A 27,379-nucleotide genomic window follows, 5' to 3' on the forward strand; every position below is an offset into this window, starting at 1 on the left:
TCCTAAAGGAAGGAAAGTAGCAGTCAGGGTAGGGTGGGACCTCACAGCACTAAAGCACCCATAAATAATGGATATATTGACTCTGTGCCCTCAGGGCCAACTGGAAGCAAAAGGTCTAATCAATCATTTGGACAGATTCGAAATGATGGCCCAAGCTGCCATAACCAAGCAAAACAACAAAATACTAATGAACACCATTATATAGTGTGTGAAATTAATCAGCATATTTTGTTGGATAGATGAAATGGCGTTGATTGTCTGATCCTCAGGTCTGTAATTAGCAACACTGTTTACTAATCATCCTATCATTCAGATCCATAAGGAAGTAAATAGGATAGGCACCTAAGACTCCTAAGTGGGTAAGAGCCATTAAATTGGAGTCAAATTGGAAATTGGAGTCGGAGGATGACGCACACAATGTTCACACTACATAGTGGAGAGAAGAAGCAGGTGGTCATGATCAGTTTCATAAAACCTTTTGCGAGTAATGATTTTTTTATTGACGAGACCATAATGGTAATATTTACAGGTGGACTGTGTGAATGAAATCTTTAAAACTGAGTAATCCAAGAGAAATTTAATAAGGACCTGCTAAATGTATGCCCTGCTGAATTGAAATATAAGGCTAAGAACGGCAACACTACAAAAGCTACATTCTTGTAAGGGCAGTAGGGCAAGGGGTACCAGTGAGATATAAAGAAAAAAGTGCATTTCCGTCCATATGAGAAAAGCAGAAAATATAAAACAAACAATAAAATATGCAAGAATAAATGCAATCTCTCTGATATTTCATTTAATATGGCATCAAAAATATTCAGAAAAAAAGTGCTAGGAACTACATTTAATGTGACTTTGGCTAAAAACTGTCCCCACACACACACACACACACACACACACACACACACACACACACACACACACACACACACGTTCGCATGCGCGCACACATGCGCACACACGCAGACGCGCGCACACACACAGCTGGGTAAGCTTGCACACTTCTGCTATGCCACTTCACATACATCCACTGTGTGCATACCAAAGTAAAGAGAAAACTTGAGGTACGCTTGTCAAATCCATCGAATCATTAACACATTCCACAACAGACTATAGCACACACACAGATGGGATCAACATTATCATGAGAACAATGAGCAACCTTTCCGCGTAAAAGGAAACTATATTTGATATGAGAGTTTCCATGGCTGAATAATTAACAAGATTAAATATAAATATTAATGAATACATTAACATATTTCAGCAGACACTCTAAAAAAGCATTTGTAGCAGACATGCTTTATAATCCTTTTTATGGATTATCTTCTCTGTCTGAGATTGGGCGATAACATGTTTGCAGTAAAACAGCTTTCATCATGGTGCTCAGTTCATATTTACACACCGAGAGTAGACCTGAAGTGAAGCAAGTCTTTTGTTCTTTCTCTTGTTTGTTTATTAAAGCAAGGTACCATGTAAAATCTCATTTCTTGTTGTCTCCGCTTTGTCGACAAGAAATCAGGTTATACATAAAGAAATGTTAAATTAGCATGCTCAGCATTCTTTGTAACAGAATTAACTGTCTGGATAAATACAATCACAATGCAGTGCTCGAGCCTCTCTGTGAAAGAGTGTGTGTGTGTGTGAGTGAGTGAGTGAGAGAGCGAGAGAGAGAGAGAGAGAGAGAGAGAGATGACATGCTCAAGAGAAATCGAGAGAAAAATTTCTCCATTTAAGCTCTGAGCCAGAGGCCTTCCATCACACAGAAGCGCAGATGGCAGTAGATTTAGAGTGTCTTTGGCAGTTTGAAGACAGATCACAGTATTTACTTAGTAAACTCCTCATATACACTACCTGCCTGACACCCGCCCCAGAAACAACCTGATCACATAAAACTGACAGAGCAGACAAACACAGCGACAAGCACTGGGCTAACGTTACAGCACCTTTGGCAATACCAGCCCCGCCATCAGACCTGACTGTGCTCTGCTAGAAATGTGAAGGAAGTGCTACTGAGATTCAGGAATGTGCAGATAGACAGAGACAGAGACATGTAGGTCAGAAGAGAGGAAAAAGAAATTACCAACAGCTAAGCAAGCAAACACACAGTGTTCCTAAAACCTTATCGATAGAAAAAAAGCATTACAGTACCCACAAAATGTCATTTCAAACCATTAAAAATAACCCCATGTCAAATAATACATTGTTTTCAAACATTTCAATACCCTAACTACTAAACTACTAAAAATAGGAACATCTCCACGGCCTTACAGCTTCATTAAAAATTCGAGGATCTATGAATATACATACATGTCATTTAAATGCCCCCATGTCCTCCTGGCATCCCAATTAGCTAGCTCAGATGTGTGTATGAACAGCAGCAACTGTAGAAATAACAACACCACCACCAAAAAAATAAACAGTAATTTCTGTACCTGTCATATTAGCAGGTCACCAAATATTACACGATATATAGGTTAGCTAACAAACTGCAAGCAAAACAGTAGTGCTGCATTGCTGACAAATGTTAAAAACTGAATTTAATGATAATTTATTTATGAACTTATTAAACTAACACTGAAAATGAGGCAAAAATAATTAAAATCTATCAAAAATGTTAACATTTTACAAGACTTTTAGACAGTACTATATATAGAAAAAGGTTAGAAAAAGGTTTCACGATACTTGTGATATCTCATAAAAGTATATTATGACCTAATTTATCACACTGTTATCACGTGATAAATGATGACACGACTATTACACGATCATTTTGCTCAGCCCTACATTACAGGTGCATCATTTGCTAAAAAAGCTCCCCTAAACACAGAGTTAAAATGAGGACATAAGCAGCTGGTTTCATTATATTATATTTGTTTTTATAAAAAAAAAAAAAAGACTCAGCATATGATGGCCTGAGATGGTGTAAGAGTGCTGCTTTGAGCTCTTCAGGCATCCTAACAGGAATTGCCTTAAGCACTGAAACACATTAAGAACTATCTTCTTGTAAGCAAAATGGATTTTCAAAAAGAGCATAGCTTTAAGGTATGTGGCTCCAGGGGAACTAAAGCACGGCACTCACTGAAACACAGGTCCTGTAATTTTCCATGTGCTCCTTTTACTTTCCACAAGGTCATTGGAGCATTAAACACTACTCAAGGTGTACGTCCGCTACTTTCAATTAATCACTAACAATGTAGAACGGTCTGTCTTACCAATGACATCTAATGTCTAATCCAAAGGGCACCGGACTCCTAAATTTATTCAGCTTATTCTCCCAAAGTGTGAAAAGGAATACTTATTCACCCATGTAAACATCCGAGGCACTCCAAAAAAACTTAACTATTAGTCATTCATTCACAAGGGAAATCACAGTAACTGAAAGAGATTTAAGAAAATAAAAATAATTAAGAAACATCTATTATTTAAATGATTCAATTTAATTATTAAATTGTACTTTACTTGAACTGAAAAGATACTGATGGATACACCCTTCTCCCAGTTCTCAAACTGCAATAAAGAAACACAACATACCTGAAAAGGAAAGGATAACAATAATAGGCCCAGCATTATACATTACTATTATTTTTTTAAATAACACTTTTTCTTTAGTGTGATGTTCATTACTGAATTCAAGACTTGACACATTCTAGGCAGGATTTAATATAAACAATATAAACTATTATACAAGCTTTTAGGCCTAATTTATGAGGCTATGTGCCGACTTTCATTTATGACACTAACAAGCGCTTAAGCTCCCATTTTCTACAGAATAATGTGCATGGAGGACTCTGGATCCATAGCAAAAATGTAGAAAAATTAACTAAAAAAAAAAATGAAAGCTGACTAAACCCAAAACACGTGAGTCTGCTCCCACCACAGCACATGACAGGTTTTTGCTCGGTTAGATCCATTTTTAAATATTTACTAATGCAAATCTACTGGCAAAAGAAAATCGCAGTGGATTCCCATTCTCATCACACACAAAAACCTCTGCCACATACCAATCACTGAAGAGTAAATCTCAGGTTAAGCAACCCAGGTGGAGCTGGAAAATTATTGCCAGTAGCTACACGGGTGGAGAAACAATGGGCAGGTAATTTAAGTGGGGATGGGGGCGAAGGTCATCTCTCTGTAAAGCTGTGTCAGGAGGACAGATGATTAATATTAAGATTGATTTGTCCACCTCTTTGTCTAGCCTGTATCTAAAGAATACAGAAGACGGGAAAATTCATTGTGCTGCAGCCCTGCGGAGAGAGACCGAGAGCGAGAGAGAGCGAGAGAGAGCGAGAGAGAGAGAGATTCAGGGAACTGTACAGAACACCGAGCCCTGCTTACTGGCTAATACATCACTTAAAAGTGGTTACTCTCCCATACACACATATACACTCACCTGCAATCTAAGGGGGATACACAGATGATGGTCCATCATCGAGAAAAAAGATTTGGCTCCATTCAATAATTCACAATTAAAAACCATAAATGTAACACTCAATCCAAAATAAATGTGCTTCAATGTTCTTTTTTTTTTCTGTGTAGCAAAATACTATTGATTCCATTCCTCTTTGCAAATAAGATTCTCTCAGGTGGAAAACGTTATTGGGTGTTAAGGAGGTTATCTTCAGAAGAACAGTACGTGAGTAAGGATATAGAGTGAGAAAAGCATTGATTAAGAGACAGTGCTTCACAGTTTTTAAGCTCAACACACAATGACTCTTAGTAGTCTGACATTATGGAGCGTAAGTGCTATCAGGAAGATGCTAATGCTTTTAACAGCCTCTCAATAAGTGTATTTTTATGTTAGCTGGAATCAATACGCTTAAACGCTGCTCTGAGAAGCGCTGTCCTGGCCAGACTGAAGGTCACAACAAAATCCTCAACAGGAGACAAACTAAATGTAAGTGTGCTCGAGCACACACTCATACGCTCTCAAGAAAATAAATATTCCACAAGGAACCAGATCAGTCAATCTTTTAACCACAGCCTGTACAGTAGCTTAAAAACTGTAAAACTTTAACAGAGAAACAGAGCACGACAGTGCTGAATTGAACGTGTAATTTTGGAAGTGACATGCTGCGCATATATTAAAGTGTTGTTAATGCAGAGCCAGCCAAAAAACGAGGTCAGAAGCCCTGTGACCCAAGAGCCAGTTACTTAACCCAAGGAATGTTAAAGCTGTCACGCAAAGAGACAGTTTAAAAATAAAGGGCAGGCTAAGCTAAAAGGCACCGGTAGTGATCTATTTAGCTAATTATTATGGTATATCAGGGCAGGTAACAGGGCTGACACACAGGGGAGGAAAGCTGACTGGGCAAGAGGTTAAGAGATTACACTGTGCCCTATGAGGGAAAAATCTCCCGCTCTAACGCCTCAGGATCAGTGAGTCGTGGAGAGAGTGAGACAGAACGTGGGCTGCAATATGACAAGAGCGATGTTCACACGCCACCTACTGGCTGCTTGGAATTCTTTTTGCTAGAACTTTGCATTGGTGTGTATAAAATTAGAGGATTCTCTGTTATTCTCAAGAAGAAATAAATCACTTCTTAATACATCTACTTTTGACTAATCCTTTGCTAATTCTCAGCACTCAGTATTTTTACTCCTTTAGTTCTTGTACATCACTCAGTTAAATTATGGGTTGTAAGGTTTACCCTAGCACAGACTTCTTTCCCCATTTCCCTTAGTGAAGCTTATCTGAATAAATTTTTCCTGATGCAAGTAAGAATCTGCCTATATTCCAATATAGAAGCAAGAGAGAGCGAGGTCAGATCTTCATGCACCCCTGATCATGTGGTTGACAGGCCTGCAGTGAGGAAGTACTGGCTGGTGGGCAGCGGCGCACACAGCGTAATGAAAGCCTGAGACAGGCGAGAGCCTTATCCAGTCACACTCAGACGAGTGCAATGCTGCGGCTGGTGTGGGAGCAGTCACTCAAAACCATAGCGGGTACTAAATACAGGACCAGAGGTCAGAGGTGACGGATTAGGGAGACAGGAGTGAAAGGCAAACATCATGCACCATTGCCTGCAGCGGGCCTGTCGGTTGCAGAAACACGGAAAGTGATCCTATACTGTCTATTTAGGCAAACGTGTCATAGCTTGAAATGAGACCATTACCAATTCATGAAGAGCAAAAAAAAAACATCCTGACATGAGACACTGCCATTCCAAGTGCGCACCCGAGCACTGGGTCTACTCGTGTTTATCAACACTCACACATGGCGTGAGATTTTGAAGTTTGAAGCTTCAGCTTTTGTTACCTTTTAGATGGAATGAAAACATGTATGAGGGAAACCATGAGGTTAGCAGTTAAATGAATCTAGAGGAGGAGTATACAGAGAATCAATTTAAATGCATAATGACACTTCAAACTTGTTATTTCAGTGAGTAGTCCCAGTCCAGGCTCATTTGGGATCTGGCTGTAGTAAGTGGCCTTGGTGGACACAGGGGTTATCCCTGTCGTGAAAGTGACATTTCCCTCTTGTAGCTAACATGCCTAATTGAGGACTAGTACTGTACAGTTTCCTCTCAATGGCAAGAAAGCTCAGTGTAAAATGACAGATGGGCCAAAAGAGGAGAAGGGGCCACGAGGCCACCCACCCGCCTGTCACAGCTGTCAAAGGGCTGTGCTCCAATCATCTGCACATGACAACATGACCCGCCCCACGTCTTAACTCTGAATGCCTAATGAGACCACTTGGGACACTTCTTCTTGTGTTTTTTTTTTCTCTATTCCTTTTCAGGTGGCAGGGTTATTTGCATGTGTTGAGGGTGGAGGAGAATGTCTCAGGGGCAGTGCTGGCCAGCAGTGATCGATGCTATTGATCAGCTCCTGAGCAGAGCTAATGATGAGGTCAGACTAAACACATAAAGAGCTCACACACCATGTCAGTCAATACCACGGATCAGTTAGACTGACAGACCTACCGTGCAGCAGGCCAAATCCGTTAAACGCTCTGATCATGCACTTGCTAGCTATACTAATGATTCGGGTAAATAAACATATATGTGCAGATGGATCGACAGTGACAGCCAAGAAGCAAAACTTAACACAGAACATTTTTTAATGAAACTGCACCATATAAACAGCTAATAAATATCAAATACATTTATAAATACTGACATTTCTAATTGTGTAAAACAATATCTATAACGGTAGTGAAAAAGGTCTGAATAAATACGACTATTTTTATTTGTGCTCTTGTACAAAAATAATGGTCCTGTACAAAAATATAATACTATTCACTTAACTAAAATGTGATAAGTGAAGCCTAGAATTGTTATGTACCCAAGCAAGTGAAGTCCAGAAGAATCCAGTGCAGAACCAGCGAGCATTCAGCAGAGGGAGAGCATGCACGCTATGAGGCAACGTCCATGAAAATGGGCATTAGCATTTTAAAGGGATGGGTTAAATCCCATTAAATTCAGTTAGATTCCATTCCACATCTTCAATATAAAAACAGCCGTGCGGCACACAGCGGCTAATAAGACTTAACAGGCTTTTCATTAAGCGGTTATTAATGTGCTAAACATCATCAGCACATCAAACTGAGCACTAGAGGCTTTAGACCCATAGAGAAATACTCATATCATAATGAATGTCACACTGTAGGGAGAATGAAGCAAAGCCCTTCGATGCTATTCATTTGGAAGGGTGTTTGATATGCCTGCTATTATTGCCTTTTGCTGTTTTAGAGGATTATGTAAAACAAGTCAATGCTGTTTCCTCAGCTAGGAGGAGGCAGAAAATAGTTTTTTACTAATTTCCTTACTAGATGAAAATATAAATATACTTCAACATCTCTAAACATGAACATTATGTCATCCCTGTTATGCTTTGAGGAAAAGAACATAGATTGGTGATTCTCTGTGTGTGACAATTTTATCACCAATTTTCCACTGGTTTATGCGTGACACATGTGAGATCCACAATTCTGATTTTACCTGGCTCCGACACTGCAGTGTAAACAAACCCACTAACTTCACCTGATTATTCCCATCAGTCCTTTTGACTGCTTCTTCGGGCTGTGTACTGCTGTTTCTCTGCAATTATCTTTCTGACTGGGGCTTAGAGTGATCATGGTCTGGATCCTCCATGATGGATCTGAGAGCCTCCAGAGCTTCTACAGTCACCTTCAGTGTCCCCACTACTTCAGTGCTGTCCTGCACATCCACAACTACACACACACACACACACAACACAGTGGGTGAGACACAATCATGTGGGATAGTAAGTTAGAGAGATTTATACCAGTCAGCCATAACATTAAAACCACTGACAGCGGAAGTGAATAACATTGATTATCTAGTTAAAGTGGAATCTGTCAAGGGGTGGGATATATTAGGCAGCAAGTGAACAGTCAGTTCTCAAAGTTGATGTGTTGGAAGCAGGAAAAATGGGCAAGCATAAGGATCTGAGCGACTTTGACAAAAGCCAAATTGTGATGGCTAGACAACTGGATCAGAGCATCTCCAAAACGGCAAGGCTTGTGGGGTGTTCCTGGTATGCAGTGTTGACTACCTACCAAAAGTGGTCGAAGGAAGTACAACCGGTGAACCGGTGATAGGGTCATGGACGCCCAAGGCTCATTGATGCACGGTGGAAGTGAAGGCTAGCCCATCTGGTCTGATCCCACAGAAGAGCTACTGTAGCACATATTGCTGAAAAAGTTCAAACCAATGGGGCTGTGTAGCCGCAGACCGGTCAGAGTGCCCATGCTGAGCCCTGTCCACCTCAGGGGCACGTGAGCATCAGAACTGGGCCATAGAGCAATGGAAGAAGGTGGCCTGGTCTGATGAATCACGTTTTCTTTTACATCAGGTGGAAGGCCGGGTGCATGTACGTCGCTTACCTGGGGAAGAGACGGCACCGGGATGCAATCTGGGAAGACGGCAAGCCGGCGGAGACAGTGTGATGCTCTGGGCAATGTTCTGCTGGGAAACCTTGGGTCCTGGCATTCATGTGGATGTTACTTTGCCATGTACCACCGACCTATACTTTGTTGCAGACCAAGTACACCTCTTCATGGCAACAGTATTCCCTAATGGCAGTGGCCTCTTTTAACAGGATAATGTGCGCTTCCACACTGCAAAAACTGTTCAGGAATGGTTTGAGGAACATGACTAAGAGTTGACTTGGTCTCCAAGTTGCCCAGATAAACAAGTCTGATCCCTGGAGGTCCTACCTCACAATTTACAGGACTTAAAGGATCTGCTGCTAACGTCTTGGTGCCGGATACCACAGCACACCTTCAGAGGTCTTGTGGAGTCCATGCCTCGATGGGTCAGAACTGTTTTGCTGGCACAAGGGGGACCTACACAATATTAGGCAGGTGGTTTTAATGTTATGGCTGATCAGTGTGTATGGAATAAAAACACTTCAGGGTGTGCTGTTACAGGATATACAAATTTTCATTGAGAAGTGAATGGCACACTGTACTTTTCAACAATTTATAGTTACATATAATGTTGTGGAACATCTGCAAGACAAGTTAGTTCCTGTTATCACTGCATTATAGCTACTAGCGCTCTGTCAACAGACTCTCTTTTTTCCCTTTCTTGGTAACACAGAAAAATAAGACATACTTCAGCTTGCAATTTTACTGAGAAACCAGAAAGTGCGAAGTTGAAAAACTTACTGATTGTAAAAAGCACTGACACTAGAGACTCCTTGCATAAATATAAAATAAATGTCTTCTTACAGAAACCTTCAACATATTAATGACTATATATTTTTCTTTGTTAAATAGCATGTTTTTTAATCCATTTATTCCTGGACTTAGATTACATAGACCACCATGCAAGTCCCTGTGAATGAGCTGTTATATATATAATATAGAAATGATAACATATAAGAACCATATATGGTATAAAATGGATACAGTGCATTTATACTTTATATATTCGTAGGATGAACAGACAGACACACCACTGTCAAAGTCAAACACAAAAACACTCACTGTCAAGGCTGATGTCTATCATGTCTCTCTGCTTCTTCAGAATGTCAGATATCCGAAAATAGGCCACGCCCACATCCTCACACTCCTTTTCCTGCTCCTCTTCCTCAGGCGGGTCACTCACTACCGTGAACCTGATGCTGAAACAGCCAGTCAGATTATCTGTCACACAACCATCCACTAAACACTGGGGACTAAAATTTGAAGAATACAATTAGTTAGTTAGTAGAAAATGTTACAAATACAGGTAAATAGTGCAACTTGTAGTAAAATAAGGCCGATTAAGCACAAAAAAAAAGAAAAAGGAAAAAGGTCTGTACTTCTCTAGCTTTCTGTTCCTGCCTTCTAGTACTGCTCTAAGCATGTGACGCCTGGCCTGGTTATTCTCCACATCCACATGGATCACTGTCAACACACACACACACACACACACACACACACACACACACACACACAAATAAAATAAAAAAATAAAAACCACAGGCTAAATCTGTTACAGAGTCTTATAATAAAAACACTCAACAAGGTTAAATCTCATAAATCAAGTCACACATCAAACACTAAATGTAAATTAACAGACAGTTGTTTGTCTAATATACAAGCAGTCAGTCACAGGGAAGAATTATAATTATTCATCATAGTCTAGTAGCAATAATTTAAAGGAAAAATCCAACCTGAATGACTTGCATAGCAATATTTATAATTAACATCATATTTAACATCTTCAACTGTGCAAAAGATTTATTTTATGATCAAATGCTGACTTGACTTTTTGATTTAAACTTCTTTCATCAACATGTTGGTCTTTACATTACCCACAATGCCATTTGACTAACTGCTGATAGTAGGCATTAGCTTTCATGCTAATATTGCCACCTTGTAAATCACTAACTAGCCAAGCTGCATCTCTGCTGTTACTCAGTGTAACTGCATTGTAATCCTATTGCAAGGTGTATCATTTAATTAATGAGTGTATTATATTAACACAGGTCCTCACAAACACTCATCCTAAGATTCTTGTCAGAGTAAACGCTGTGTGTCAGTAGGTGTGTGTGTTCAGCCGTCTGTGCACACCGTGGCTGTAGTTGTAGTAGATGCTGTGACCAGGCAGAGGCTTGGGCAGGGACAGTGGCGTCTCCTCTGAAGGCAGGTCCAGGAAATTATACTCCACAAACAGCCTGACCACACTCGAATCCGCAGAGACCCTTGAGTCTGGCTTCAGATTCAGAGACACAATCTCCACACGGATCCGTTCAGATGGCTAGCAGAACAAAGCACGACAACACAGTCCTTTAGATTTGTTACTAAAACACTCTCATTCTGACAAGTCGATTTGATGTGCTGACCAGCAAATATTATTTTACACAAATGCCTTACAAGTATTTATCTTTTTAATTTTAATTATACAAATCAAAACTATGTACCATTCCTTATAAAGCTTCACCAGAACCAGCCATTAACAATAAGAGTTATGTTGGTAGTTGTGCCTGCATCACATAACAAATTTCCATCTTAACACCAAGAGACACTCTTCATATTTTATATACGGTAGATCATCTTCCAACATTGCTGGACTATTAAGAATGATGGCCACAATATAGACATTATCTTTTTCACAGAGATGACACATTGTCCACAGGCAATGTCTGAGTTGTAATGATGGATGCCCCTGAACCTATTTGTCTCTGTCTCTTGTCAGTCCATCAAGCAACCAGTCCAGTTTTCAGCTTTAAGAGTCTTCACCATGAAGACTGTCAGTTAAAAGAGTTTGGTTTAGAAGCTGTCTGTCTTTCTGTATCTCTCATCTGTCCCATCATATAGATTCCTTCCCCACTCTCTTCATCACCTATCATTCTGTCTCTTGTCCAATATTCCAACTGCAAGATGAAGTCAGTGTTGAGTGACTTTATGGCAGTTGGTTGTGTGATCTAATACCTCTTATGGGATCAGAGTAACGCTGCCAGTATCACTCACATAAAGATGTTCCAACGCTTACATCTCAGTCAGGATGGTAAGTCATAACACATGCCTGTACACCTATCTTTGTGCAGGACTATAAGCTAAAACTAACTGGTTACAACCTGCAAACTAGTCAAGCTTTAAAAAAAAAAATACTACTACTACTAATAATGTCTACTAATGCATAATACATAACTGTCATTCTAACACCCCAAAATCTGATTATTAATCCTAAATATCTTGACTTAAAATAAGTCCACATATATAGCAAAAATTAAATTCAGTATTTTCTGAATTCTAGTCTCCATGTATAAATACTAAAATCTGCTTTTCAGTCTCAGTTCTGAATACTTCAGTTACTTACTCAAACACTAATTAAGGTGTTGGTTCCTGTAAGTCATTGATTTACCCCACAAATATTTGTTATGCAAGTGTTGAATTTTTGGCTGATTTGGCTTATTATTTAAAAAACATAGAACAATACAAGTGTTGGCTACTTAGTTAAAGTTACTGTTAGTGTATTAATGCAGACGTTTATGGTTTGTTCGTGTTAACTAAGGTAATTACATTAAAAAAAAAGGTTTATATTTTACATAAGCATTAAGTCATTATTTTCATCCTAAAATGCTATATAATTTAGTACAGATGACTCTACTGCAGTCATAACTGTTTACTATTTATATATGTACACTTATATACTGTTGAATTTTTTATTTTGCAACGTATTACACAAGTTCCTTACTTAATTCTTACATAAAACTGGCATTATTATATAAAACTTTTCTCAAACTGAGTAAATATTAAATCTAGTGTGACCTCCAATTGGAAAAGTACAAATAATTTCATCACCATTTTTTACAACCATGATCCATATACAGCAATGTGCAAAAAAAAAAAAAATCATTGACAACCTGCAACTTTACTTCCTATAACTGAAGTTAACTTCAACATTAGTGAAAGTTGTTTCTCCCCTCAGCTGGAGCCTCATTATCAGTATGAAGGTCAGCATCTTTCAGGCTTATCTGGTTTGTATGCTGTGTTAAAATCTTTAGGCTTCTGAGAAAAACAGCCTGGATGTAAGTGAAATAACCTTGATGAGTCCTTCCTCATTGCTTTACCAGACTCACACAGTAGTACACACCTGTTTCCTGGTCTGGGTAGACCGAGCAGGCACGATGCAGTCATCGCTGTCTGAAAGGATCGATTCACTGAGATCTGAGCACTCCGCTGGCTGTACGTCTGGAGAAAGAAAGAAAAACAGAAAGCAACTACATTAAAAAGCACAACAGCTATGTCAGTCGAAAAGCATGAAGAGACAAACAAGTGATTTGGTGAAGGATTGAGAGCATGAGTGCAGTCTCCCTCTCACTCACCCCAATAACAACACTACCCCATAGACCAACAGAAGATAAGAGTGACATGTTGGACAACATGACTTTTAAAGAGAGCCTCTTGGCCAAGGTCAACAGCATTAACAGGTATGTTGTAGGCTGCCAAGAGACAACACATCATGGTATTGGCAACAGCTTGTGTAATATTTATGTATTTTTTATTTTTTTTTTAATCTCACATTGTTGTAAGAAGGCCTTCCCTCACCAAGGCCTAGCAAACAACAGGGCAGGGGCTTTTCCACATAGAAGTGAACACAAAGCCAGAACACAATTGATTTCCCAAGAATGCATGTGGGATCTAATATACAGCACTTGAAGAGGGGCTTCTATGAGTGCAGAAACCTACTGCAAGCATTATGAAAAATAAAAACACTGAGAAATACAGGAAAAACAACCAAAAAGCAGAAAAAGTATCCCAATGAGTATCCTAATAATTCATATAATTAATCGACCGAAATAAAGAACAGTAGTGATGTAGCACTTGTCCCCTGCATACATTTGCACCATTTCAACTGAGGTTCAGTTGTAGCACATTTCAAATGTAAATTGCCATTATTTTTGAGATTATGAACCATTAAAAATGTAAAGAGTTGCACCAATCAAAATACAGTTTCACCATAACTTTAAGTTATAACAGCTAATTTGCACCAACACATTACTAGGTGCCACATTGTCCATTTATAAAACCAGTAATAATAATAATAATGTGTTTGCAGTCAAATTGGTCGAATGAGAACCCCAAGCAGCAGAATAAGTACATGTGGATTTGTTCATTTGTCTGCTGTTGAAATTCAGACAAACTTTACTTAAATTTGACATGTAAAGCTAAAAGAGAGGTACTCTATAAACATCCCTGTATCTTAAGATTGTAGATGTAGTGCTTTCAGTTGGATAGCGTCAGGTAGTGTGTGGTTGTAGGTGATGAAAAATGCCTCTCTGTCAAAGAAAATATTAATCTTTGATCACTTTAAGCAAAACTATTTGCTATGCACCTTACGTGTCTGTGCAGGACACACTTTACATGTGCTTTCTCTGAGACATGTGCAGCCAGCCAAAAGCAGCTTACACACAGGGCAGCGTAACACACTTGGAGGAAAGCGCTAACTGCCCTCTTCCACATGCATGAGCTCAGAGATCCTCATGACTGACTAGTGGCACTGTGACTGATAGAGGAGAGAGCGTATGCCATCCCTTCCTCCCAGAGAACATTGCCAATTTTGCTCCAGGATGGCTGGGGCATCATCAGGATTCAAACTCACAATCTCCCGATGATGACCGTTTTTCTGTTCCTCCTCATTTTCTAACACTCTAACCCCACCGGGAGCAGTGCATAGTGACCATCCATTCAATCCATACCATGAGCTCCACACACTTCATGAACACTGGCCAAACGTACAACTATATCAATGAAACATGAGGGATAAGGTCAGCCACAATTGGTGTAGGTGTAATTACAACACAATCAGTAGAGGTATGAGACAGTGGAAGAGTGAATAAATGCTAATTAGTCTTTTTTTTCTGATTATCCATGAATATCACTACAATACAAACACTTTTCTATGAAACTACAGGTTGCATATTCATGTGATCATGCAATAATAATCATATGATTATGCTATTTCAAGTGGATTTCTTTGAAGTTAACTCCACATATGCATCTTAGCACATCATACAGAAGTTAAAATGAAAGTATAACTGCTGTGAGAGAATTACATCTTGTGTGTGTGAAAACATTTTTGAGAAACACAGCCTTAAGACTTTATCATACCAAATCATTTTTGTGCACACTTGCCAACAACATAACTGATGCAAGAAGAGCAGATATGTGCTCCCTCTTCATGCCTAGAATTCTACATAATCTTGTGTTTATCGAGTACAATAGCAACAATTTTTGTTTTCACGGATTCATTCCCCAGCACTATCACTCTTTTGGAGGTCAAATTCTCAAACTAACCTAAATCCTAACACAAGGAGGTTCGAGAGCAGTTAAGCGTGTTTTAAAAGTACATCGTTTTTTTTTTTTGTTTTTTTTAATAAACAAATCAGACCACTAAGAAAGACCCACCATCTTCTGGCTCTTCCAGCTCCTCAGAGATCTCGGAGTCATCAGATACAGACTGAGAGCCGACTGCGATCACCTGGCCCTCTGAAAAATGTGACTCTTCATCATCTTCTTCCTCTGTAACTGCAGAGGTCTGGCCCACCTCAACCACTCTGACTGTCTCCTGACAATACAACAGCACATATATTAGAGGAATATAAACATCTTCTAAACCTTTTTTCCTTCATGCACAAACCTTTGATGTCATAACAGTAGAGGGCTTGTTCTCCTTATCACCACTGGGGGAAGTAGTTCCTCCCATCTGATAAATGACCAAACACACAGACACAAACAAGCATATTCAAATTTAAAAATAAATAAATAAATAAAATAAAATAATTACCACAGTTATTAAAGAGTAGGCAAGGAAGCATGTTATGAACATCCTAGTTTTGATTTTTCCTACCTGGATTTCAGGCTCTGTCACATTCGAGAATGAAACTTTTTTAGCAGCTGGTTTTGTAAGGGTACGCAATCTGGGCTTTGGCAAAGGGGTCTAAAATATCAAGTCAGATATATAGTTGATAAATTATTCACAAAGTTTAAACAAATGTTACTGCCTTTCACATGCAGTTGAAAAATTATATAATTACACACTTAACATTTAAGCAAAAATAGAGATGTTTTATACACTCATGGCATGTGTGTAGTCCTCACCGTAGCAGTTACAATTTCATTCACTTCAACTCCATTCATATTTCCAGATTCCAGATCAGTTGCTAACTTGATTGGAGCCTCTTTGGTGATAAACTTGGCCTGCTCTGCTGTTGTTGCCAAGCCAGAAGGAGGCAAGTATGTAAACTTCCATTTAAGAGTCACATCTATGTAGCCACTGGGCAGACCAGCTAGGTCTGTTAGCTCAAATGTACCTGGTACACCATCATCACACATGCACTTATCAGAATTACAAGCAACATAAAGATACCAAGAAATGATAAACTATATACGAACTATATAGAAAATCCTCACCAGTGATGGCCTTATCATGAGCCAGAGATATAAGCGGTACATTGGCTTTGCCCAGGTAGAGTTGATTCCCAAAATCCAGGTCATCAAACACATATAGGATCAAAGCCTCTGCTTTCAAATATGCATCAAGGTCAGAGTTCATGGTCATGGGAAAAGTCATGTGATCCTCAAACTGTGGCTCATTGGTGGAGGGAATGACTGGTGTGTCATGGTCAGGGAAGTCATAGAATTTGTAAATGACGTATGGACTGGGCTGCGTATGAGGTCCTCTGGATTTTAGCTTACTGCAAGAGCGTATTGTGATGTAGAGTTCGTTCAGGTTTCCATCCTTAAACGAAGAGCTGGAGAGGGGGGCAGTTAAAGCCTGGGAAAACACACAGCAGTGAGCAACAACTAGTGAAATTGTGTAGACAAATCAGTTTTTGATTGCTTTGCTAAAACTTATTTATATATAACTACTTGACATGATATATAGACAGGTGACAAAAAGTGTGCAAGGTATTCAGCCACTATGAGCCACCAGAACAACTTCAATGTACACTGGCACAGATTCTCTGGAACTGTACTGGAGGGATGAACACCATTCCTCCAACAGGTCAGGGTTATGCTGGATCCAGGGCTTATACAGGGAACCCTGGGCATGAAGTGGAAACACACAGTATTTATTTAGTAATACAGTGAGTACTGACAGTACCTGGCTCTGGCCTTTTCCACTGGAGTTGAGATAGCCCAGAGCTTTGACTCTCTCCTTATATAGACGAATGGCTTGCTCCATAGGAACCCTCAGTCTGAGCCAGTAGTCCAGAGTGCCAAAAACTTGGATCTCACCACTAACACCTACAAGACAACAACAGTTATATCAGTGCATGCAAAAACTAAATCTCTGGGCAAATGCATGATTAAGAAAAGTGCACGAGTTTAAAAACCATGCTGGTGTACTGTACATGAAAATACAAATTCATGACAAATTCATATTCAAGTAAATGACAAATTACAATAAATAAAATACAGATCTAACAGTTTATAAAACTAAACATTTACGCTTCCTTTAGGTTTGTTTGCAAAGTCACTGATTATGTACCTTTAACCAGCATGTGACAGTAATTTTCTACTAAACTGGCTATACTATATGTAATATATTATACTATATGAGAAAACTATGCATACATGTGTGCAAACTGCTGCATTGTTTACATACATTCACCCAGATATCTTTTGTTTAATTGAAATTGATTTTACGCTGTAACCACTAGAGGGCGAGTCAGAGTCAGAAAGATCCCTGCCTGGCAGGTTTCCATGTTAACTGTAAAAGTTACTTCATGTTACAGACTTGCAGATTTTGCTCCAGCTATTACGGAATATGTATAGACTCAACAGCCACTTTATTAGTAATAAAGTAAACCTGTATCAATCAGCCAATCATGTGGCAGTGGCACAATGTATAAAATCACGCAGATACAGGTAAAGAGCTTCAGCTAATGCTCACATAAAACATCAGAATAGGAAAATATATGATCAGAATGTGACTTCGAGTGTTGGTGCCAGAAAGGCCAGTTTGAGTATTTCAGAAACTGCTGATCTCCTGGGATTTTCACACACAAGTCTCTAGGAGTTTGCAGAGAATTGTGTGGAAAAACAAAAATCACCCAGTGAGTGGCAGTTCTCAGAAACATCTTGTTGATGAGGGAGGTCATGCCCAGACTGGTTTGAGCTGACACGAAGTTTACAGTACCAAAATATCCATATCCAATATCCTTTATAACCATATTGAGCAGAACATCTCAGAACACACAACACAAACCTCGAGGTGGATGGGATACGACAGCAGGAAACCACTCCTGTCAAGGACAAGAATCTGAGGCTACACTGGGCACAGACTCACCGAAATTAGACAGTTGAAGATTGGAAAAAATGTCACTACGTCTTTTAACAAACATGCCACAGTTATTCTGATGTTTGATGTGAAAATTAACTGATGCTCTTGATCTGTATCTGCATGATTTTATACACTGTTCTGCTGCCACATGATTGGCTGATTGGAGTTATGCAGCAAGCTCTGCTAGCTTCTCTTCACAACTTTCTGCCATTGTGGCGGCTGTGGTGCTGTTGAACTTGTAATGTGCTATACTGCCCCCACTGTTTATATTGGTATTGCAGTTTGTGGTTGTGTAACATCTTTGGCGAGGTACACAACCAACACGCCAAATGACCTTAGAGAATGCAGACCAGTCGTCTTACATACATGTACGCATATTTAAACTCAAGTATAATACCAGCCTCACTGTAACCTCTACAAAATGAGTTTCTCTGATCTTACCTACGAGCTGCAGAGTGCCAAACACTTTCCCCTCCCTCTCCAGCACCTGACTCAGCCGTATCTGTCCTGCAGCTATGGTGCGGAAAGTCAGGCCCTCGGCCAGCTGTACTTCCACACCGATAGAACTGCTGTGGATATAGTGCAGGAAGAGATCATCCACCTTCACAAGGTACTGGGAGGTGAAATCATAAACTGGCTGATGTCCTTGCACCACAGCCGTGGACTGCAGCTCGAAGTCATAAAAGGCATAAGTGCAGAAAGTGGAGGGGTCTTTGTCGCTCAGACTGTCCAGAGCCTCAGGACTGAAACGTGCCGTGCCAAGATGGATCTCCAGAAGGTTCTCTCCTCGAGCCAGGTGTACCGTTTCATCAAACACATCAGCCACATCATCGTCTGTGATGTCAGGGCGGAAGACATGGGCCTTGGTACCATAGGCAATGTCTTTCAGTTGGGCTACATAAACAAAGAAGAAGGTTAGGATCAATTGTAAGCTTCGGCTTAAGCAATATAAAGTATTTTGTGTCTAGTCAAACCTTCAAGTTTCTTTATCTTTGCAGCTCTCATGTCCAGGAGCTGGGCCAGTTTCTCCTGTTTAAGTTCATTGTCCAGCTTCAGATCATTCATCCTTCTTGTAACTGCTTCAACTTCAGCCTGTACAGCATGATTTTTGACAAGAGCTATAAGAGCTGAAAGCAATTAGGCCATAGGGGTAGTGGATGGACAACTCAGGAAAACCTGCCTCTTTTATTTTAAAGCTGAAAAACTACAGCTCTAGCCTTTCCTGTTGCTATACCTGGTAGTCTTTATTGATCTTGTGCTGGATGATCAGCATGTTTCTTGTCTTCTCCAGCTCTTGGACAGTTTCAGCGTAAGTGGCCTGGAGTTCTTTCAGTGAGCGTTCTGCATCTATTTGAACCTCCTCTTCTACTTTTTCCAGGAAACCCAACTCTCCATTCTTCTGTGTTTTACGCACCTGCAAGATAATTTTTATTTAAGCTGAAAATGTTGTAATGTTGCAATATTTTATTAATGCTTTAACATATTTGTTAACAAACTCCTTATATGTACTCTTTAACTCTTTATAGCTCTTCATGAAAACCCATAAAACGTTCATATACAGTATAAAGTAAGTAAAGGTGTTCTGACTCGCTTCACTGCTGTGCTGCCAAGCAACAGGAGACATTTACATTCACTTTACAGTTATTCACTTCATTATTTTGCTAGGTGAGGCTAATTACCTCACTTCTTCCTGAATGCAGCTTCATACAAATTATGATTCTTGTAAACATACTCGATGCATCTCCTACTGTTAGATACAGTACAGATACAGTATACCAAATACACAAAAATATGTTCAGTATTTAAACAGAAATAGCTAATCTAGGAAAGTAAAAGTAGTCACTTTCCTAATGCTAGCTGTTAGTCTGACATTTTTTAAGTGAACATTTGTCAATCCATTTCACAAACGTATATATATTATCAATTTTTCAGTCTTTCATCTTCAGCAACCGCTTTATCCTGGTCAGAGTCATGGTGGATCCAGAGGCTATTCAGGGAACACTGGGTGTGAGGTGGGAATACACCGTGGATGAGACACCAGTTCACCCCATGGCACCATTCACACACACATCCACACACTCATTCATATCTAGGGGTAATTCAGAGTGCCCAATCCACCTATCAGCATGCTTTTGGGAGGTGGGAAAAACTGAAGAACCCAAATGAAACCCGCAGAAACACAAGCGGAACATGCACACCTCTTAAATATTATTAAATAAGCTAATTAGTTCATCTGTAATTGGTTAATGTTAATATTTCACTCATTTACCCCTTCCAGCCTCACAGCTCAAATTAAAATATCTAGTTTGTATGCAGTCATACACTGTTGTTTTGTTATTCAGCCATGGCTAGCTAACAGCAAATATTCTGGTAACTTCCACATCAGCTATCACTGTAAGCTATCAAATTCAAATCATTTACATTTTGTCCCTCATTTGCATACTGTCACCTTTATCAGACCTACTACTTGACTCAAATCCCTCTCCTCCTTATACCATTATTATGGACTGGTTTTAAACATACACTGTAAAGCCAAACGTTTGTGGACATGTGACCATCACACCCATATGTAGTTCTTCCCCAAACTGTTCCCACAAAACTGGAAGCACACAACTGTATAGAATGTCTTTGGATGCTGTAGCATTACAATTTCCTTTCACTGAAACTAAGGGGCCTAAACGTGTTCCAGCATGACAATGCCCCTATGCGCATAGCGGTGTGGTGTGGAAAAACTCAAGTGACCTGCACAGAGCCCTGACCTCAACCCCACTGAACACCTTTGGGATGAACTAGAATGCTGACTGCGCACCAGGCCTCCTCGCCCAACATCCGCTCCCGACCTCACTAATGCTATAGTTGCTGAATGGAAACAAATCCTGACAGCCACGTGCCAACATCTAGTGGAAAGCCTTCCCAGAAGAGTGGAGGTTATTATAAATGGGAACTAAAAATGGAATGGGATGGGATGTTCAAGGAAGCACATATGACTATGATGGTAATGTGTCCACAAACTTTTGATCATTTAGTGTATTACACTACTTACCTTTATGAGCATCAGTGCTTCACTGAGTTCAGCAGCATCTATTTCACTCTCCTTCAAAATCAAAATGCAAAATATAATTAGACAGACCACCACTGCATGCTCAGATACACGCTGTTTCTATATTTCAAACATACCTTTGTAAAGAACTTCATGCGGTCTTTTATTTCATCTAACTGTTGTTTCTGTTCCAGATAGCTGCGTTGAAGTTCTTTATTCTCTTTTATCAGCTTCTCGTTTATATCTTTAAAAAAAGGCATGTATTTTTTTTTGGAAATGTGTTTCATTTTTTTATTATGCCTTCAGAGAGAAACTTACAAAAAAAAGGAAAAAAAAAAAACAGTTTGGTATACCTCTCTCTGCTTTAATCTTGTCCAGGATTTGGTTTTTATCAGTGAGGTCAGATTTCAATGCCATCTCCAACTGAGCAATCTGCAGTTTGAGCTGCTGCTCTCTTGTCTTCCACTTCTGTTCCTGACTAACGTCAAAGGCGCTGAAACAATAAAAACAAACTTTTCCACCAGGTCCTTCATATTTTTGTTCAGTTCTGATATTCTGTTGCAAATTATTTACTCACCTGTTCACTAACTTGTCACAGTTCTCTTTGAGCAAGTCTCTCTCCTTCTCCAAATCCCGAATTAGCTCAAGCAACTGAAAAAAAGAAACTAAGTCAACTAATGACAGACTCAAAATATATGTTATGAAGTTGAACTGTTGGCAGCCTTCCATGACCTCAGTCCACCAACACATGATTGTGCTTTAAGCAGTACCTCAGAAGTCCTCCTCTCCTGCAGTGCTTTAGTTTGTAACTGCTTTTCCAGACCCAGACTTTTCAGCCTCTCTTCTTTCAGCTGCCCCATCAGCTCATCCACTTTAGCCATGGCTGTGTCATGGCTAGCCTTTAGAGTCTTCTGGCTCTGCATACATTCATGAGTTAATAGGCATATAAGTAAATTAATTTCTTTCAAGCAGCATCTTGATAAAATAATTTTTTTGTGAGCTAAAAGAAAGTATGTTAAATTTAAAATAGAACATCTGCTCTTGTGTATACCATGCATTAATATCATCTGGTGAGATAAGGTCACAAAGTACATTCATTCATCATCAGTAAACACTTTATCCTGGTCAAGGTCACAGTGAATCTGGAGTGGAGAATACACCATGGATGGGACTCAAGTCCACACCAGGACACCATGCACACACTCATTTACACCTAGGGGCAACTTAGCATAGAAAATTCACCTATTGCCATGCATTTGAGAGGTGGGAGAAAACCCACATGGACACAAGGCGAACGTACAAAACTCAGACAGTAAACTGAGCGCAGGATCAAACCTGGGACCCTGGTGCTGTAAAACGGCAACACTACTGTGCACCACCGTGCCACCAGCCGACATTTAACTGTCCTTAAATTTGAAATGGTTAACTTAGAAAGCCAGACTTCCACCATGCCAGCATAAAACTTTGTTTCCAAAATAATCTTTAGTGAAATAGTGCCACTCCTTAGACCTTTTTGTTTAAGTTCACTCATGTACCGCTTATTACTAGCAAAGATGGTGGATAGAAAGCCTCTGTGAAAATGGTGTCCGTTCAACTTCGTCCAGTGCCACAAATCAGCCTCTGTACCACATTTGGTATTTGGGTCCCTACGGCCTACAATTAGCCTAGTTAGGATATTTCTCCATAGGTGTTAAATATTTATTTTAATTTGGAGTCATGTCTTAGAAGCAGAGCACAGGTTAAAGGGATAGGTAAGTAAAATAAATTACATAATTTTTCAATGATCAGCCAAAACATGTTTGGTGTCAGATATCTGCCTCAAACAGCATGCACTTTTTAAGTACCATCACATAGACTTGCTGATTCTTTAATGATTCTAATGTACAAAAATGAATATAAACTTTAACATGTACTTAAAGTTGTAAATCAACTAAACTTGCAACTCAAAATTTCCAACCTCCAACTAGGAAAACATAAAGAAAACCTCCCCTCAGCTTGGATTTCCTACTCAGAAAGCTGGGAAGGCATCTTCAACTCCGAATTCAACATGTGAAGTCAAATCAGCATGTTTGCTCACAGCATCAACAGTAAACAAAGAAGTACTTCTTCATTTTTAAATGAGTTATACTGTATATTCTGGTATTTCTATAGATTAATCAACATACAAACATATTAGCTTGCTAAATCTAGAACACTGACTATACAGTTCACTGTTTTAAACAGGTAAATAGACATCACTCATCACAGTTAGCTTGCTAGAGTTTTGCTAACAAAAGACAAACATGGAGGCATCCAAGATTTTTCCCACTTTGTAGCTCGAAAATGACGTAATTCTGAGTTACGACTTCACACTTACGGGTTAGGCCGAACACAGCAACCCCCGGACCTGCCTCTCAAAGATCAAAAGTAGCATTGTACCAGAAATCTGGAGGTCATGTGGATGACAATAATATAATCCCACTTATCTCTGGTTTATTTAAGAAACCAAGATTCTGTTGTTTTGGTTGTTTAAAGTAAATACATGAGATACTACCTGGTTACATTACACGTGTAGCTTCAGTGAACAACTAAACTTGAACACCAAACATGTCTCAGCGGATCGACTGCATTTGGAACATGCAGGAAATTGTGTACATTTGATTTTTCCTTAATGCCCTTAAGGGGCAGTCGTGGCCTAATGGGGCAGTCGAGGCCTAATGGTTAGAGGCTTGGACTTGTAACCCGAAGGTGAACCTGAAGGTTGTGGGTTCGAGTCTCAGGTCCGGCAGGGATTGTAGGTGGGGGGAGTGAATGACCAGCGCTCTATCCCAGCCTCAATACCACGACCGAGGTGAGACCCTTGAGCAAGGCACCGAACCCCCAACTGCTCCCTGGGTGCCGCAGCAAAAAAGGCTGCCCACTGCTCCGGGTGTGTGTTCACAGTGTGTGTGTTCACTACTGTGTGTGTGCACTTGGATGGGTTAAATGCAGAGCATAAATTCCGAGTATGGGTCACCACACTTGGCCACAAGTCACTTCACTTCATTAAAAACTCAATTTCTTCGCGTATTGTAAAATCTTAATTGAATAATAATGACAAGACTAACTCCATTTAATTGTACCCATCACTAAAGTCCTAATGTTCCACTCTTACCTCTTGTAGTTGAAGGAATCTTCCCTCCAGCACACTGAAAGAATTTCCTTTATCAGCCAGTTGTTTCTGCAGCTTTATCATCTCCACATTGTCCTTAATGTTCGACCTGAGAATAGATTCAGTATGCCTTTTTAACAGTTCTCTCTTAGTGTGTACACAAAATCATTTTACTTTGCCAACTATGTGTATTAAAATATATGAAGGTACCTCTGGCCAGTAGTCTGCTGCTCTCTTAGCTGTAGGAGAGACTCCTCATACTCTCTCTCCTTAATCTGCAGCTGCTCTCTCAAAATCTCCGCTGATCTCTCCATCTCTTCCATCTGAGCCCTCTGCATTTCTAGCACATTCTCCCTTTACAAACAAGAGGCTAGTAATAAACTTCCATACTAGTGATTAAAAAAAATAGCACCTGATCCAGCATATTATTTATTTTTTTGTACAAGAAATTTAGGATATTTTACCATGCTTTTAATCTGCTATTTTGAGGCGTCAAATTGGGGGGAAAAAAATGCCTTGATGTGATGACTAGAGAAAACGTGAGCCTGGTTTAGAGGAAAATCAGACCAAGCATTCACCTGCTATGTTTACAGCTCACCTTCACAAGTTCCTTTATAAGTTTATCCATAAATTTTTTGAGATAAACAATGTCTCCTGCTATCTTCTCCAAGGATTCCATTCAACTGTCTGAATGTTCTTAAGCAATTCAGACATACAGACACTTGTGTGAATAGCACACAAGTCTGCAGTTATACCTGAGGTCTGGATATCGATGTGCACAACCTTTTCAGTATTAATTCCTCACTACACGTGCATAACTCAACTCTGAATAACGACCTCTATTTAGAAAAGGAAGTGACCTTCTGATGTTGAGATGATGAGAAGAACTTACAGATTACGGATCTCTGAGCGAGCCTCATCCAGAAGACTGTGTCCATATCGAGGTAAAAGCCCCTGTGGGGGTCTGCTGCTCATTTCCCCTTCCACATGTCTAGTTCCTGCTGATAAAACATTATTCATTTCAATCGCTTCTCTATAAATGTCACATAAAGCAGATCACAGTCAGTGGCAGTGTATAATACCTCCTCTTGGTGTGATTGGCTGCTGAGGTGGTACAGGTGTGTCCTCCCGAAGCCTCCGCAGTCCGGAGTTAATGCGGGATTGAACGTGACTGTAGGGGGTTGGTCTACGACTCTGGGTCTGAATCTGCTGTTTTGCTGTGAGCAGACGCTGCTTGAGTCCATCATTTTGCTTCTCCAGGTCATGAATCTTCTCTTGCAGCTCCTCAATCATCTCCTCCATCTCAACATTCCGACCTGCTATTACATGGCCTGCTGAAGATGCCTGCTCCACACGCTTACGGTCTTTCACCAAGCGGATCAGTTTGGTAGCCATCCTGGACCCACAACACACACCCACATACAACACACATACACAAATGTAGCTGAGTCAAGGGGAGATCAAATAAGTTACGCAAATCAGTAAGTTCCTGATTGATTAAGTAACAGACTCAATAAACAAGTTTGTACCTCTTGATCTTGTCCTCTTGTTTGTGTGAGTGCTGTTTAAGTAGGAGGTTTTCCTCCTGCATGCGCAGATATCGGTCCTCCAGATCTTCTCGGCTGATCTTCGCCACAGCTTGCCTGGCTCGGGCATTTTGGGAAAGCAGCGACTCTACGGACAGAATTTCATACATATGTAGTACTTGCAAATAACCCTAAATAGATTGAGTGGAGTGTCCAGAGTTTCAGATAAAGGGTGGAAAGAGAACACTTTACATTTAAAAAAAAAAAGCACCACTGATTATGTACAGGGAAAAGTTAAACTTACAGAACATCTGATTTGTTCCATGATGCAAAATAAATGCCACACAATTGCTTTACAATTCTTAATACTCAGCACAGTTTAAAAATAAATAAATAAATATAATAACCCACTCATGGGTGTGATTTGAGGGTTTTTTGGGGGTTTTTTTTCTGGCAAGGCTTTCACCTTCTCCCACTCACATGATGAGACCCATCTGGAGTTATACTCTGTGACTCTGATACACAGTGTGCAAACCCTTTATTAGATCTGTACCTTTCTCTAAAACTGGTATGCCTGCTCCACTGAGGTTTAGAGTGATGTCTCGGACAGGAATATCTCCAGCAGTTTCGTCAGCTAGAGTCAGGCCAGACATTTTGAAATCTGAAAGCACAAATGTTTACTGTCAGTTAAAATACCAATATCCTGACTGCCTTTCAGTAACATAGCTACCTTATTTAGCTAGCTAATACAGTACACTGTAAGGAAACCTCAGCACAAACTAACTAGCTGGCTTAAACTGAAATGAACTTACTTTTAAAGAATTCTGAAAGCCCTGTTTACCTGCATAACTATTAAAAATAACTTCAATGCAGAAAGCCAGGCTTCTTGTTCATGCACATTAAGCATGTAACCATGTGAACAACTCACTGTTTATCATTTATATGCTAGTAGCACAAAATTCCGCCCTTCTGACAATAATACAGACATTTTTAATTACATACAGCCTTCAGGCAAAGAAACGATATACGGACACTATTCCACACTGGTTAAACTCAATAAAAAGCTAATACCACACCTGTACAATAATTTTAGTAATTCACAGACATGGCAGCGGGAATCCACAGCGACCGTTGCTAGCAAACAACCATCCTTTCCCCTCCTCCACACCCTCTTCCCGAACAGCCTGATGGGAAAAGAAGTCCGTTAGCACTGTTGCACAATGTACTGAGTTTACTCTAAATTTCAACCCAATTATAAAAATAAATATAAATCAATACAATAAATATGATTTATATATAATATAAATTAATTATATATGAGTATTTATGATCACAATGATGTTAAAAGCCAGTAAAAGTCCTATTACTGGGAAAATCCTCTATATCATTTGTTTTCAGCAACGTTAATGCTACATTCAAGTGCTCCTCCGATTGTTTC

At 39.7% G+C, this 27,379-nt stretch overlaps 1 protein-coding gene across 2 annotated transcripts; it reads right to left on the reverse strand.

The window, feature by feature from the left end:
- Window positions 1-936: 936 nt before the first annotated feature.
- On the reverse strand, window positions 937-27,139 carry rpgrip1l (RPGRIP1 like). Of its 2 annotated transcripts, none has more exons than XM_026919258.3 (26): window positions 27,018-27,139; window positions 26,495-26,602; window positions 25,945-26,089; window positions 25,498-25,811; window positions 25,308-25,413; window positions 24,626-24,769; window positions 24,419-24,524; window positions 22,056-22,202; window positions 21,863-21,936; window positions 21,639-21,778; window positions 21,423-21,529; window positions 21,289-21,339; window positions 19,480-19,659; window positions 19,220-19,337; window positions 18,687-19,139; window positions 17,064-17,206; window positions 16,370-16,733; window positions 16,058-16,269; window positions 15,807-15,896; window positions 15,597-15,662; window positions 15,365-15,524; window positions 13,050-13,147; window positions 11,024-11,210; window positions 10,270-10,354; window positions 9,953-10,089; window positions 937-8,170 (listed from the first exon to the last, which is right to left on the reverse strand). In XM_026919258.3, the coding sequence occupies exons 2-26, from the start codon at window positions 26,592-26,594 to the stop codon at window positions 8,043-8,045; spliced, it is 3,855 nt and encodes a 1,284-aa protein (XP_026775059.3). In that variant the 5' UTR covers window positions 26,595-26,602; window positions 27,018-27,139; the 3' UTR covers window positions 937-8,042. The 2 variants fall into 2 exon arrangements, with proteins under 2 accessions (XP_026775059.3, XP_026775056.3); XM_026919255.3 differs by having other exon boundaries at window positions 25,308-25,416.
- Between the last annotated feature and the right edge of the window lie 240 nt (window positions 27,140-27,379).

This window comes from Pangasianodon hypophthalmus, chromosome 9 (genome assembly GCF_027358585.1).
Source record: "Pangasianodon hypophthalmus isolate fPanHyp1 chromosome 9, fPanHyp1.pri, whole genome shotgun sequence".
NCBI lineage: Eukaryota > Metazoa > Chordata > Actinopteri > Siluriformes > Pangasiidae > Pangasianodon > Pangasianodon hypophthalmus.

Coding starts and splice junctions, on each gene's coding strand:
- rpgrip1l (XM_026919255.3), bottom strand. CDS start 26,594: ATGTCTGGCCTGACTCTAGCTGACGAAACTGCTGGAGATATTCCTGTC. Junction 22,203..24,418: donor GATTCCTTCAACTACAAGAG/GTAAGAGTGGAA, acceptor GAATGTATGCAG/AGCCAGAAGACTCTAAAGGC. Junction 11,211..13,049: donor CTACCCAGACCAGGAAACAG/GTGTGTACTACT, acceptor TTGTTCTGCTAG/CCATCTGAACGGATCCGTGT.